Source organism: Sprattus sprattus (assembly GCF_963457725.1).
Source record: "Sprattus sprattus genome assembly, chromosome: 10".
Lineage (NCBI taxonomy): Eukaryota > Metazoa > Chordata > Actinopteri > Clupeiformes > Clupeidae > Sprattus > Sprattus sprattus.
This window is the reverse complement of record NC_137908.1, coordinates 25,561,316-25,576,315: the sequence shown is the minus strand read 5'-3', so window position 1 is coordinate 25,576,315 and position 15,000 is coordinate 25,561,316. Positions and strand designations below refer to the sequence as shown.

The 15,000-nt window shown below is 46.7% G+C and overlaps 1 protein-coding gene across 1 annotated transcript in view; it reads right to left on the bottom strand.

The window, feature by feature from the left end:
- cdh4 (cadherin 4, type 1, R-cadherin (retinal)) overlaps nt 1-15,000 on the bottom strand; it is a gene marked incomplete at both ends in the record, with an annotated part of 216,856 nt that overhangs the window by 66,210 nt on the left and 135,646 nt on the right. Inside the window, 2 exons of the mRNA XM_080845652.1 lie at nt 4,621-4,794; nt 13,840-14,054. Of these exons, the coding sequence (XP_080701778.1) occupies nt 4,621-4,794; nt 13,840-14,054 (389 nt within the window). The remainder of the gene's footprint in view (nt 1-4,620; nt 4,795-13,839; nt 14,055-15,000) is intronic.

The window sequence follows — 15,000 nt, the reverse complement described above, 5'->3', positions numbered from 1 at the left end:
TCACTCATTCTCCCTATCTCTTCTCCTCCATCTATTTTGCTCCCTCTCCCTATCTCTTCTCCTCCATCTATTTTGCTCCCTCTACATATCTCTCCTCCTTCTCCTCCTCTTCCATCTCTTTCTCTCCCTCTCCCTATCTCTCTTCTCCCTCCACATCTCAATGTTGCCACTGCTCTCTCTCCTCCTCCCTCTCTGTCTTTCTAGTCCTCTCCCTCACCCAATCTTCTCCTTCCCCCACGTGTGTCTCCTCTCTTTGTCCCTCTGTCAGCCTGCCTGTCTTGCTTTTCTCTCGCTTGCTTTATACTCCCACAGACGTATAATCCACCTGTCTTTGCTATGTCTGTCTCTACTATTTCTCTCTATCTCTCTCTCTCTGTTTCTTTCTCTCTGTCTGACACACACTGAGGCCTCCTCCTGTTTCGCTCTGGGGCATTTTTCAATGTCTACCATTTATTCCAACTCATTTGGAATGGAGGGGAGGGACTTGCAAAATGTCCTTCATGCATTAATAAATACAGCTCTTGATTAGTAAACTTAAGCACTGAGATGCTTCCTCACTCTTAACTGGGTCTCCTGTGTGTGCGCCGAATCTACACAAATGAACACTGATTCTTGATTCTCTTTCCTTCTGTTAAGCAGAAGCTGACACTCAGACGCAGGTAACCCGTTATCTGCAACTTATATTACCGGCTCCTGAGATGATGTGGGAAAAACAACAGTACTTCTATCAGATCTGTCTGTAGCTAAGGGAAGCACTGTCTTTCTGGGGGCTTCTGTCTTCACATGTTGCCTAGTAAAATACTGAGAGACAAGAGGATGAAACTGTGATCGAGGGAGACGGGGTAGGGGCAAGAGAGAAGGGTGATGGAGAGAATAGAGAGAGAGATGAGGAGAGAGAGAGAGCGAGTGATTAACTGAAAGGGATTAGGAGAGAGTGAAAGGAGGTTAGAGAGAGAAGAGAGAAGTGAGAGGGAGCGACGACAGAGAGAGAGAGAAAGGGAGGGGCAGGGAGCTGATGGCCAGGATGAAGAGGATCATGTTGGAGGAAGAGTTCGTTATGACACTGCAGTGGGCTGTAATTTCAGACATTAGCGACAAACACAACAACGACGAGAGCAAACAATACAACCAAGACAAAGGAGGAGGAGAGAGGAGAAGACAGGGCACTCTGTCATTCTCTCCTTCCTCAGTCCCACTCATCAAACAAACAAGGAGGAGGAGAGAGGAGAAGACAGGGCACTCTCTCATTCTCTCCCTCCTTAGCCCCACTCATCAAACAAACAAGGGTCCAGGACAATGGGGGGGGGGCTGGTAGGGTCATGACTGCTGTGACTCAGATTGGGGGAGTTTAGTGGAATTCCACCGGGTGGGTAATTGGGGGCAAACAGAAGAGCGAACAACCTACGTCTCCCTCTACTGAATGCCGGATTTGTTGACAGAGCTGCATAGACTTCTCACGGCCCTCAAAGTAATTCGACAAACCGCAACGCAACATCTCAGAGGTGTGTGCGTGTGTACGTGTGTACGTGTGCGCATGTGTGCGTGTGTGCGTGTGTGCCTGTGTGCGTGTGTGTGTGCACTGGTGGACTTGTGTGTGTATGTGTGTGTGTGTGTGTGTGAGAGAGAGAGTTTTCTCTGATCAGAAGAGGTTATTACAAACCGAAGGTTAATTGCTCTGTTGGACCTGTGTTTTTTGAGGGGTGGGGAAGGGGGGGAGTGTGCGTGTGAGTGAGTGTCGGGGGTTGGGGAAGTTTAGCATGTCTTCTGAGGACTGTACCGTAAACAGCTTTTCTCTTTAATGTGCATCGTGACTCAGCCAAGAGAAGTGATCTAAGCGTCTGTGTGATGTTAAGGCTGACACGCTCCACAGAGAGAACACACTGCAAAACGATGCTAAATTTAACACCACTGGCCTTTCTCTATCTCGTCTGGATGTGCAGATGGCTTCTGTTCACGGAGCCAGCCTTGATTCCCACTGTTTTTACACGCAGGCAGACAGAATTGCTTTCACTCACAATGTCTGCACAACGACAATGTAGCGCAATTTTCAGTTTCTGATAGAGCTTATTTCCAAACACTGTTAATGACTTAAGAATATAATAATCAAGTGCCTTGTATTAATATATTCCTTGTATGAATCATGTGCTAATGAAAGCAGGAGCATGGCTTTTCTCTCTGTGTGTGTAACTAGAATATTAGGTGCCACTTAGTCTGCATATGAACAAGAGCATGTTTAGACCAGAGGAGATAAGAAAGGAACTGTGCTTCTTCCGACCTTGTGAAAACTGCCATCCTTGCAAGACAGGGAGCCTCGGACGTGAGAAATCCACCACGTGGTTATCCCTGCTGAAAACCAAACTTCTGACTATATAATCCTTGTGCGAAGGGTTTATCATCGCCTTCACTTCCAGACTGGTGCTGGGAGGGGAGCCCGATTGCAATTGTCTGTGTTTGTTTGTCTAATAAATATACTTTCATGCAGCTCTGGAGTCCTGAAGTAACTAGGGTGAATTTTCACCTATCAGTTTCCATCAAGGATTTATTGTAAAATGAGCATTTAGGAGTCCTCTTTAGTATTAATCATTTTCAATAATTTCTTATCCTTTAAATCCTTTTATTATCAGTAGTATTTAGTATCATTCCTTGCTCACGATAAATAGTCAATTATGCAGACTTCATACTGCATACTTAAAGTACTCGTTATGCAGAGACATAGGCTTGAAGGAAGTATTGCCTTCATGCAGGCGCTCAAAAGGAAAAAGGAAACAAAAATGGAAAAAGATACCAGGGGCAGAGCACTGCATGCTGGGATTGCTATATCTAAAGTGGTCACTGTCGAAACAACCCCTTTGCTCTGTGACCAGCAGTGCTACGGCGACGAGGACAACGTGACAAGCTTTCATTGGTCTCGTGCTGTCAGAGGAGGTGTCAGAGGAGCAGTGTGGGGGAGGAATAGAGGGTTGTTTGGAGGCGCAGGTTACAGAGGTTGCCTCTGGTCATCTCCAGACATGACAGATAAGGAACGAAGGTCCCTGGGCTGTCTTCACTGTTGGAGGACAGAACGTGAGATACACTCAGGCACTGCAAGCGTGCCCTTATTAGAGGTGCCACACACACACCCACACATGTACACACACACATGTACACACACACGCATGCACACATAAACACACAAACACACTCACACACAAACACACACACACACACACACACACACACACACACAGATGCATGCATACACATAACACAACACAACACACACATACACACACACACACACATGCACACACACAGACATTGTGTAATGACACTAAGATGGAAGCTCACCAAGACCTTATCCTGCATTTTTTGCTGCTCATATGCACAAACACACACACTTAACATATCCCACCTCACAATTACTGCTCTTTTACAATAAACCACAACAAAGGTGCAGAAATTAACAGGCAGTCAGTCAACCCCTTTTTGCTCTGTTAGACACAAAGGCTTTTAGTCTGGGGCACAGCTCTGATTTCATGCCTCCTCTTGGGCCTCTCCACTCCTGCACAGGCCACTGCTCCACTTCGGGGGTGAGGTGTGTGAATCTGCACCCCCCCCCCGCCCCCCTCCTCCCCCGCCTGCCGTTGCAGAAAGGCGATTTCGGTAATCCCCCCAGGTGTAATCTCTGCCGTGCAAATCAGCGTGAGCGGCCGGGCGGGCGGCGCTGAGAGGGCCGGGCGATGAGGAGCACGGCCTGAATGGTGGGAGGGTCTGATAAGACACGGAGTCGACGCAGACAAGGGCGGGGCGTCTGAGCGCAGGGATAACACCACTCCGAAGGCCACTGGCGGACGGGGAAGAGCCTCCGCAGCGCTAAGCTACAACACAGACGCCGCAGCTCTAAGGATGACAGCACTGGGGGATAAAGACAGGACAGGGCGGCATGAGGTGCTGTCTGCTGGAACCAAGTTATGGAAGTGACAGTATCGCACAGGCGTGTCTTTCTCTGGCTGTACTCTGGGGATATAGTACAGACAGGGTCTGTGTGTTGTTGTGTTTTTGTTGAGGTACAAACAAATGCCAGCTGTACGTAAGAGGAAGAGAGAAAGCATCAGACAGGAGGAGAGCGAGAGAGAGAGAGACAGAACTAATGTTGTTGTTATCAATATTGTTGTATTGAGTGCTTTGGCAACAATGTATAGCGCATTCATGCCAATAAAGCCATTTGAAATTGAAAATTGAAATTGAGAGATAACAACACAAGTAGATGGACAGTGTGGCCTTGTGGGAAGGCTTACGGGAACAGTGGTCCTCCTAAACTTCCACCTCCCGCTTCTGAGGGCAGAAGTCATTTTGTCTAATATGAGTCTACCCTCCACAAGAGGCAGGGTTCAGAACTGAAACACCTGATGTGAGAACATAATTAGACACTAAGCAAAAAAATTGAAGTGTAAAAATGGATTTACTCTAATGTCGAGCACTGGTTGTGCTATGGATGAGGTAATGTATGCAAGTGCTAAATGTAAAACTTATAAAAGCCCACCATGGAACTGGTGCTATTTTAGGGTGAGGCAGATATACATGGCAACCAAACAATACACAGAAAAGGGAAGCTGGTTGGCTGCCTCAGCTGTCACTCACCCTGACGAGCATCTGTGGAAAGGGTCCTCTGGAGTTCTCGGGAACGTTGATTGGTGGGATGACCCAGTCTCTCTTCTGCCGACGCAGGGAGATCGGAGAGTTGTGTCGCCGTTGAAACGATATAACTCGGGGCAGCAGGTGATGGTGCGGGTAGGCTCCGCCCTCCACTATGATCTGCAGAACATCAGAACATCAGAACACCAGAACATCAGAACACCAGAACATCAGAACACCAGAACATCAGAACATCAGAACACCAGAACATCAGAACATCAGAACACCAGAACATCAGAACACCAGAACATCAGAACACCAGAACACCAGAACATCAGAACACCAGAACATCAGAACACCAGAACATCAGAACATAAGAACACCAGAACATCAGAACACCAGAACATCAGAACACCAGAACATCAGAACATCAGAACACCAGAACATCAGAACATAAGAACACCAGAACACCAGAACATCAGAACATTAGAACAGAGAAATGGCTGAGATGCTGGTGTTGACTGAATTTGATACGACCACATCTGCATGTAAATATCTTTAACCACACAGTGTCAAGCAAATGCTTGCTTGAGTTGATAGAAAAGCAATGTTGAGAAACTTAGACATGTAGTTAGTCATCCACCATCATACTAAAAAAGATAAAGGTAAGTACTGCTAAAAATACAAGGCAACACTCATATACACAGTGCTACACTCAGTACCATACTTAAAAAGATAAAGATTACTGCTAAAAAAACAAGGCAACACTCATATACACAGTGTTACAATAAGTACCAGGTGTATTACACTACTCTTAATGATGGAGCTGTACTGCGCCCAGGGCTATGCGCTAAAACTGATACCAAAACAACCCATTGCCACAGTGACGTAGTTGCACTTTCAGCAGCACCTCAAGTCAACTGCACTCGGTGTCGATCATAATGAGTTTTCAAGCACATAATTGGCTCTGCACTCATGCCCAAGGTCAGCAATCTACTGTGGCAGTATTATTCAAATCGGTAAGAAAGGCACCTTTTTATGAATTCTCTCTATGAAGCAAACTCCACCGCTGCCACAGCAGACGCCCACAGTGTGACATTTGATCGTTTGTGGGGGCTTTGGCAGTGAGAGCCGCCAAGGAGACGGACAAACAATGGCCGCCGAGCACTGACAGATGTTGACCCTGGCCACGTCAGCACATGAGTCAAGGGACAGGGCTGAAGCTATTTGATCAAGTGGCTTCACGTATTTGAAAAGAGAAAAAGCCACAGTGTTTGAAACGACCCTTCGGGAGCAAGAGGCTACTGAGATGGATATTTATCGGCATAAGTCCCTCTCTCTCTCTCCCCATCTCTTTTCTTTAAAACCGTCACGATGCTCCTGAAGCAGCAGCTTGAGGCTAATCCTGCTGTTCCTCTCCCAACCGGTCCCCTTATACGCACACACACACACACACACACACACACACACACACACACACACACACACACACACACACACACACACACACCCACACGCACACACACACACACACACACACACACACACACACACACACACACACACATACACACACACACACACACACACACACACACACACACACACACACAGAGCTACCTCTGCTTCTGTTTTATATTTTTAACATGAGCCGTGCAGAAAAGGCCTTTTTGTTAAATCCCTTCTCCTCTCTTGCCGGCTGCCAGGAGCGCTGCTGCGCGTCAGGCGGCCAGGTCAGCCTATCAATACAGCACAAACACGGGTTTGTCAGCAAGAGAGAGCTATGACAGATGCTGCTTTAAACCAGAACAAGCATATTGTGTGTCTGTGTGTGTGTGTGTGTGTGTGCGCGTGTGTGGTTGAGTGTGTGTGTGTGTGTGTGTGTGTGTGTGTGTGTGTGAAGGAGAGTGAGTCAGAGAGGGAGCAAGACAGAGCGATTAAGAGAGATACAGAAAGAAAAGCAAGGGAGAGCAAGAGAACAAGGGAGAGATTTCGTACTTGTAAATAGTGTGTGTGTGTGTGTGAGTGTGTGTGTGTGTTTGTGCAAGTGTGTGATTCTATCTCTCCGCACGTTCTCACTTCCTGTGTCTTTTAATTCTTCATGGCTTGGTGGGTTTGACCACAGGGTACTGGCACTGAGCTGCAATATGCAGCAGGAAGGGCGGTGTGTGTGTGTGTGTGAGAGAGAGAGAGAGAGAGAGAGAGAGAGAGAGAGAGAGAGAGAGAGACAGAGAGCATGTGTGTGTGTGTGTGAGTGTGAGAGAGAGAGACAGAGAGAGAGAGAGAGAGAGAGAGAGAGAGAGAGACAGAGAGTGTGTGTGTGTGTGTGTGTGTGTGAGAGAGAGAGAGAGAGAGAGAGAGAGAGAGAGTGTGTTTGTGTGTGTATGTGCATTGTGCATATTCTCTCTCACTCTCTCTCTCTCCTTCATACACAAACAAACACAAACACAAAGTATTCGGTGTGTGTGTGTGTGTGTGTGTGTGTGTGTGTGTGTATGTGTGAAGAGCAGCAAGCAGCTGTGGTGGCAGGATAGCATCACTTCTGCCTCAGTGGTGCTCGTCCCCAGCACACCCAGCAACACTCCCAGCTACCTGCCAGAACAGCATGCCAAAGCCTCTACACACACACACACACACACACACACACACACACACACACACACACACACACACACACACACACACACACACACACACACACACACACACACACACATACACACACACACACACACAGAGAGAGATAAATGTGCACAAAAAGAGAGATCAACTAAGAGAGTGAATGATTGCGGATGAAAGAGAGATACAGTAAAGGAGAAATCGACAGGTAGACAAAGACAATACACCTCTCACCACAGAGAGAGAGAGAGAGAGAGAGGAGGGGGAGAGAGAGAGCAAGAGAGAGAGAGAGGGAGGGAGAGGGAGAGAGAGAGAGTGAGGGGAGAGAGAGAGAGAGAAGGAGGGGGGGGGGGGGGGCACCAAACACAGCAACAGGCGAGCCATGCACCTGCATGCTTCGCCCCAATGACCTTTAGGTAGAGGTCGGCAGGGGAGGAGGGGGGTTGGTGAGGGCACTCCAACCCCGTCCCAGCTCTCCTCTGCTCCCTGAGTCCCTGTTCCATCCACATGTGTTTCTCTGCTGATAACCTCCCCCCTTCCCTTATCTCCCAGCCCACCTATCTGTTCATTAACACGGGCCATTGGCTCTCTCGCTCTCTCTCTCTTTCTCTCTCTCCCTCTCTCTCCCTCTCCCCGTCTCCCCCTCTCTCTCTCTCACTCTCTCTCTCTCTCTCTCTCCCCCACTCTCTCTCTCTCTCTCTCTCTCTCGCTCCCTCTCTCTCTTACTCTCTCTCTCTCTCTCTGGCCCCAGCCTCTTCACAATGGCTGACATCACCAGGGCTGATTACAGGGGTGATGGCACAGCCAATCAACACACTCGGGCATGCTTTGAAAAATTCCACCAAACATCCGTGGCCTGCCCTCCTGCTCGCTTACTGGGGGGGGGGGGGGGTATGTGTGAGTGTGTGTGTGGGTGTGTGTCTGAGCATAATTGAATGTATGTGAATATTCAGGTATATAAGGGATGTCAAAATTACATGTTCATTTCGATTAATTCATTATAAAATATCATCATATATCACGCGTCAAACAAACAAATGAACGCAGAGTGGGGGCCATACTTGATGGATTTCAACTGTGACCTCTACAAAAACAGTGGCCAGTCTGGTTCATATTTCTCCCGGTAGTAGTTCATAAATTAGCAAAATAGCGAGATTTGATCAGTGCCAACTGTAGTTGGTGTAATCTGACGTTACCCAAGTTAGTTAATTTGCTAGTTTTAGGCAAACTATTATTCATCAGGAGTAAAAAAATGTGTTCTATATTAAATAAAGTTAATTGAAGTATCTGTTGTTGTTGACATTAATGTGTGGTGGACATTACACTGCCAAGGCTTGTTGACATTGTCACTTCACATCGATGGGAAATCTGACCGGTTCTTTAGTGCTTCTCACAGGAAATTAATATATTCAACTAATTTTGATCAAATTAATCACAAATCATGTAATTAAGAAGGTTAATCTTTTATCGCATGACAGCCCTCATATATTATACACACATACTTACTCCCTTATTCACCACCAGCTCTCTTCTTCTATCTTCATCTATTTTTTTCTACTCTCTCCTCCACTGAACATGTCAGCATCTCCTATCCTCCTTCCCTCCCTTCCCCCTCTCTTCTCCCCACTCTCCTCTCCTCCCCTCTCTCCTCTTCTTCTCTCCTCCTTCGTTCCCCTCCCCTTTACTCTCCTCTCCTCTCCTCCACCCCTTTCCTCTCCTCTCTTCTCCTCTCCTCTCCTCATTCCTTCCCCTCTCCTTTCCTCCCCTCTCTTCTCTGTTCCTCTCCCCCTCCTCTCCTCTCCTCCCCTCTCTTCTTCTCTCCTCTCCTTACCTCCCCTCTCTTCTCCTCTCCTCCCCTTTCCTCCCCTCTCCTCTCCTCTCCTCTACTCCTCCCCTCCCCCCCTTTCCTCCCCTGTCTTCTCCTCTCCTCTCCTCCCCTATCCTCCCCTCTCTTCTCCTCTCATCCTTCCTTCCCCTCCCCTTTCCTCCCCTCTCTTCTCCTCTCCTCTCCTCTCCTCTCCTCCTCCCCTCCCCTCCCCTCCCCTCTCCTCTCCTCTCCTCTCCTCTCCTCCTCCCCTCCCCTTCCATCCCCTCTCTTCTCCTCTCTTCTCCTCTCTTCTCCTCTCCTCTCCTCTCCTCTCCTCCTCCCCTCCCCTTTCCTCCCCTCTCTTCTCCTCTCTTCTCCTCTCCTCTCCTCTCCTCTCCTCTCCTCTCCTCCTCCCCTCCCCTCTCCTCTCCTCCTCCCCTCCCCTCCCATCCCCTCTCCTCTCCTCTCCTCTCCTCTCCTCTCCTCTCCTCTCCTCTCCTCTCCTCTCCTCATGCACCCAGGCAAGCAGGCAGACAAGCAGCTGTAACACATATAGTATCCAAAGGATGTGAGTGTAAAGGGCAGGGTGTAATGCCCACAGCGACATTTTCACTTCCTGGGGTCAGGACAACCTCATCTTCTGATCTTTGCTAATCTGCACACATGTTTCATGGGAATGTCATGTTTCTCATCAGCCCTTGTGGCCAATTACAGCACAACTAATTACGTAAATACAACTTCCCCACTGCACACTGCAAAGCCCCCTTCCCTCTCTATACACACACTCTACATTCTTCTGTCATGGCTGTAAGGGGACAACAAAATGTGGGATCACTTTTTTCACCAAGACGAAAAAGACAGAGAAAGAGAGATAAATAACAATATGAGCAGAGACGAGAAAAGAATATATATTCTGAAATAAGGACAAAAGGCAACAGATTCTCCTCTCAGGTCGATTCAGTAAGAAAGACTGAAATGTTGACAAGACCCCTGTGCCAAACCCCCATTGGTAAGCATTCCATGAAAACTGAAACTAGGCTAAAAAGAAGGAAAAAAAGAAAAAAAAACAACAACAAGCCCAATGCAGTCCAGGGCCTATGGAGAATGGTCCTGAATAGTCAACAGTGGGCTCATCATTCACTGCCGGGCCTCTGCATCCGGCTGAGACACAGCGCCGCCGCCTAGCACTGAATACCAAGGCGGGGTGGGCAAGGGCTGGCACAGCGGGCAGATGCCAGCATGTGTCTCTCTGCCCATCACTCTTTAAACATGCCAGCTGGGACCCGCCACCATGATGGATGACAAGTAAGAGCCCAAATCCCACACTTTCACCTGCGGGCCCATGGCTGGGTGGGGCACTATGCAACATTTATTTAACATTTATACCACTCAGTTTTATACATTATGTGTCTTATAACACATGACAGGCCGATAACATAACAATGAAGTAATTACATCAGTTGCTGGGAGTTATTTGATCTCCATATGGTTGGGCTGCAGTTATAATTGAATGCTTCACGTGCTGTTGGAGTATACTCCTGAAGGCTAGGGATATCTTCACTTCCCCTTTAAAACGTCTTCATCAATTTGGCTACAGGACACAGTTATTAAACATTGGCATCTAACCTCATTATATGTAACTTACTTAGTGGTGTAATGGTGGGCCAAATCAATTAATTAATCCAGCTTATGGTGAATAAATCTGGTAATATTCCACAAAGTCTTACTCAAAGTTCATAAACACCCTGTGGATTTCCTCTCAAAGCCATCTGTCAACTCTATGGTACGTTACCACGGACGCCACTGATACCGCATATGTGTGCAGATGATCAGTCAAAGTAGTGGCCTTTGTCTGTATGATACAAAACAGCCAGGTAATCATCCTGCAAAATGTGTGTTTACAACTCCAGCATACTGGTTCATATCCTGAGCCATGTAATTCTCCCCTAATTGAGCCATCTTGTCTTATAATCACCTGAGCGGAAGCTATATGTCAGCTGAACGGCGCTGTTCTTAAATGTCACAGTGGTGACGGTTTGTTAATGATGTTGTTTTGTTGTGCTGTAGCAGTTAGCTAATCCCACTAGCTGACGCGCTCCTCTCCCAAAAGCATTGTATTGCAGACAGGAGAAAGTGGATCAGATGACAACTCAAACGCTTGTCCTCATACGAATCTGACACGTCCCGTCGTCTGTGTTAGTGTGTGTGTTCACGTGTGTGTTTGTGTGTGTCTGAGCCATCGGCTCCTTGGGGATCACGCTTATCAATCATTCTCCGTAAAGTAACATCAAAACTCCCTTTTCTTCGTCTGTAAGTTTGACAGCTGCAGACAGTGAGTGGGTTCGTTTGTCTTTATTAAGATCTAGTCTCTCACACTTTCACTTTCACTTTCTTGTTTGGCTTGTTGTTCTGTTGTGCAACAAATATAGTTCCCTTACATCTACAGCCCACTTTCATATCTCTCTAAGTGCTGAAATATGGTGGAGACTCATTTGGGGCAGAAGGACTGTGGCTAGTGCCTTGCGACAGCACGGAGATTAATCCCACTGTCCGCTGAAGATGAATATGCTTTGGCAGAGTGTCCTTTCCGGAGCAGAACTTTGGGCAGCGGCCCTTGGAGAGTGAAGAGGATGGGAAGGAGAGGCTGAGCCAGGGATGTGTGTGTGTACATGTGTCTGTGTGTGAGTAGAGAGTGTGTGTACCTGTGTCTCTGTGTGAGTAGTGTGTGTGTGCATAGTGTGTGTAGTGTGATCAGAATGTGAAGTGTGTGTACGTGTGTCTGTGTGGGAGTAGTGTGTGTGTGTTTGTAAATAGTGTGTGTAGTATGTGTACGTTTGTCTGTGTGTGAGTTGACTGTGTGTGAATAGTGTGTGTACGAGTGTTTGTATGTGAGTAGTGTGTGTGAGTGTGTGAATAGTGATCGTAGGGTGTTTTTGTGTGTGTGTGTGTTTGAGTAGTGTATTTGTGAGTAGTGTGTGTGTGTGTGTGTGTGTGTGTGTTTGTGAATAGTGTGCGTAGTGTGTGTGTGTGTGTGTGGGTGTGTGTGTGTGTGTGTGTGTGTGTGTGTGTGTGGTGCGGATGGTCAGAGTTTGTGGCTGTTCTTTGGACATTTTGTAGAGCCCCCCTGCCACACCGTTTGTCATTTCTGGGTCACTTTGCCAAAGGGAGAGAGAGTCTGCCTGCGCCCGTGGGAAGGACATTTTGAAACGTGCTCTGGACGATGGGACCACCACCACCAGTACTAACTTTACTCTGTGCCTGTCTGACCGCCAGGCAGCAGACAACCCATCCCACCCCCCTGTTTGTGTGACCCCTCGATGACCCCATGAGGGAGATTAAAGAGGCCTGTCTTCTGGTCACCTGGGCCACCTGCTCCCTCTAGAGATGGGGACAGCTTTTGGGGTATTGGAGGACTTTTTGGGGTGATGGTGGTGGATGAGCAGGTGGTTGGGCACAGTGTAGTTTGGCAAATGGAGTCCCAGCAGGCTTCGATTCTCAAGGTCAAATTGTGGTAAAAGTGTGAACAATGCACCAATTCCATGTTAAGTTATGATAGTCCTTGTCTTTGTATATCAGTTGTGTATTTCGAGACCTTGTGTATCAGTACCCTCGCAGTTAATAGACTCTGGGCTGTAGGGAACTGGCGTGAAATGACATAGATTTCATTTATGCATTTTCTGGTTAATCATCATGTCAACCAAAAAACAGTACTCTATTTTTCCACTGCATCACTGCCTGCAGATGAAGGCTACAGGCGACTCCAACCAGAAACGATGCTCAGTCAGGCAGTGAGAGCTTTCCGCAGGAAAGGAAAAATACAATCGTAATCAATTTTCAAACCTAATTTCAAAATTTTGATGACAGCTAAAACACAATTACTTCTTGTTCCATTAAGGCGTCTCGCTCCTGCACTCTCTCTATGTGGCCGGATAATTACACATGGCCGGCACATCACCTGTCTCCCTGTGTTGCTTCCACCGGAGAAGAACATTAGCTCAATCAATGTCAATTATTCCATGGTCCCTATTATCAGAGAAGGGCGCGAGGGTGGGCAGGGTGGCCATTCTTATAGGTTTTTTTTTGTATACAGACTCTATGCTTGCTTGTCATGTGAAAAAGAAACACATACGTTTATCGATTTAACAATCCATTTGATGTGCTGTGTTTAGGAACACAATTTCGTATCCCTACAGGGAAACACCTTGCGGACAGGAACGAAGAAGAACAGCGCTGCCGATGTATCCGAACATTTTCTGCCATCATCGCTTTTCACAGCTAGTGACAGCTGTCAGATGAAGGAGGCATACATTGTGGTATTTTTATGGGGGAGTGCAAGTTCTGATACACCGCTTTTGAGTGTGTGGAATAAAAAACACCAACGTTTTGGATATGAAAGAAAGATTTTCATCAGGCTCATTTTCTGGTTTTTACATTGCTGTTGCCACACTGTTTATGGATACATCATGTTTATCAATTTGCTATGTAAAGCATTTGACACTTGACGTTTGATTCTTGGATCTAGAAAATAAAATACCACACAGTAATTCTGTGGAAGAACATGACAACAGAACAACACAGAACACGATACACTGTATTCTGTACACAACATGTAGGAAGATATGATACAGCTCAAAAGCTAATGTTTTCATGCTTTTCATGCTTGCATTGCATAGGCTCATGCAATATGGATATAGATATCAGCTAAATAGCATCCTACAAATGTACAATAACCAAAGAGTATTGCATAGGCCGTGTGCTGTGAAGGCCTAGCAAATAAAACTTGGAGAATACGGTCTTACCTGAGACGGATGTCCTGCCAGGGCCAGTTTGACGGTCGTCTCCCAGATGTGTGTCTCCAGGGTGCGTCCGCGAGCCGTCACCATGAACTGGACCGGTTCTGACAGGTTTGCCACGTCTCGTTCGGTGTACACCGAACCGTCCGGTTGCACGCTAAAGTTCGGGTCGCTGCTTTCGAAGCCATGTAGTTTGACGACAAGGCAACTTTCAAACTTCACTATAAAGGAACAATAGATAAAAGACATTGTCAGGACTCTTTTGGGGATTTGAGATGAATCACACATGAATATTCACCATTAAGGATATGTGATGGATGGGGACAATCACACATACGCCTACATGCACAATTTACATAGCACCTTTCCCGCACAGCTGATGTCAAATGTGCTTTGATCTGCTACATTCAAACCACCTATTTCTTTGTCTTGTTAAGAGTTTTTCCTTTGTCTTGTCAAACTAATATCTCTACAGTAAATAAGCAGTCTATGACATCCCTGAACTTATATTTGTCATTGGCAACTGTAACACCAATTATTGTTGAGTTGTCTGTAGATTTCACACTGGAGCTTCTCCCATGTGTAACAGCTGGGAGCATAAAGACCAGATAGCGCTGGCTTCAGAAACATCCCTGAGAGCCATTCATTTCTCTCTGAGGTCGACTAAAAAGCAAAAAGGATAAAGAAATACAACCAAAAACAACGGCCAGAGAAAAACTCTGAGTGGATGAAAGTCTTAAAATCCCAACTCAACCAATGAGGAGCAACAGCAATACGGCTCTCATCCATTCCCATTGCCACTTGCATAGACTAAAGACATATATGTGGGCGGACGAAAGACACATGTCCAAGATGGAAACACTGAAACAATACCAGAAGCTATTATAATAAATCAATTCTGAAACATTGCTAGAGGCCATTATTTTTAATTACGTGCCCAGATACACACTTGCAGACACCCACACACATATGTGCTTTCTTCGACAAACACAATTGCAAGCAAGTGCACATTACTGAGCCCCCAGGAGCCACTGTTTCTTTTAGTTTTTCGATTCTATTTTTTCCCCCTCTTTTCGCTTTCCTTTTGTGCGCTTTCGTGAGAGCGGAGGAGACAATTACAAATGACGCTCAGGCTTGCATGCGCTTGTTGGAGCAACAGAGAGAGAG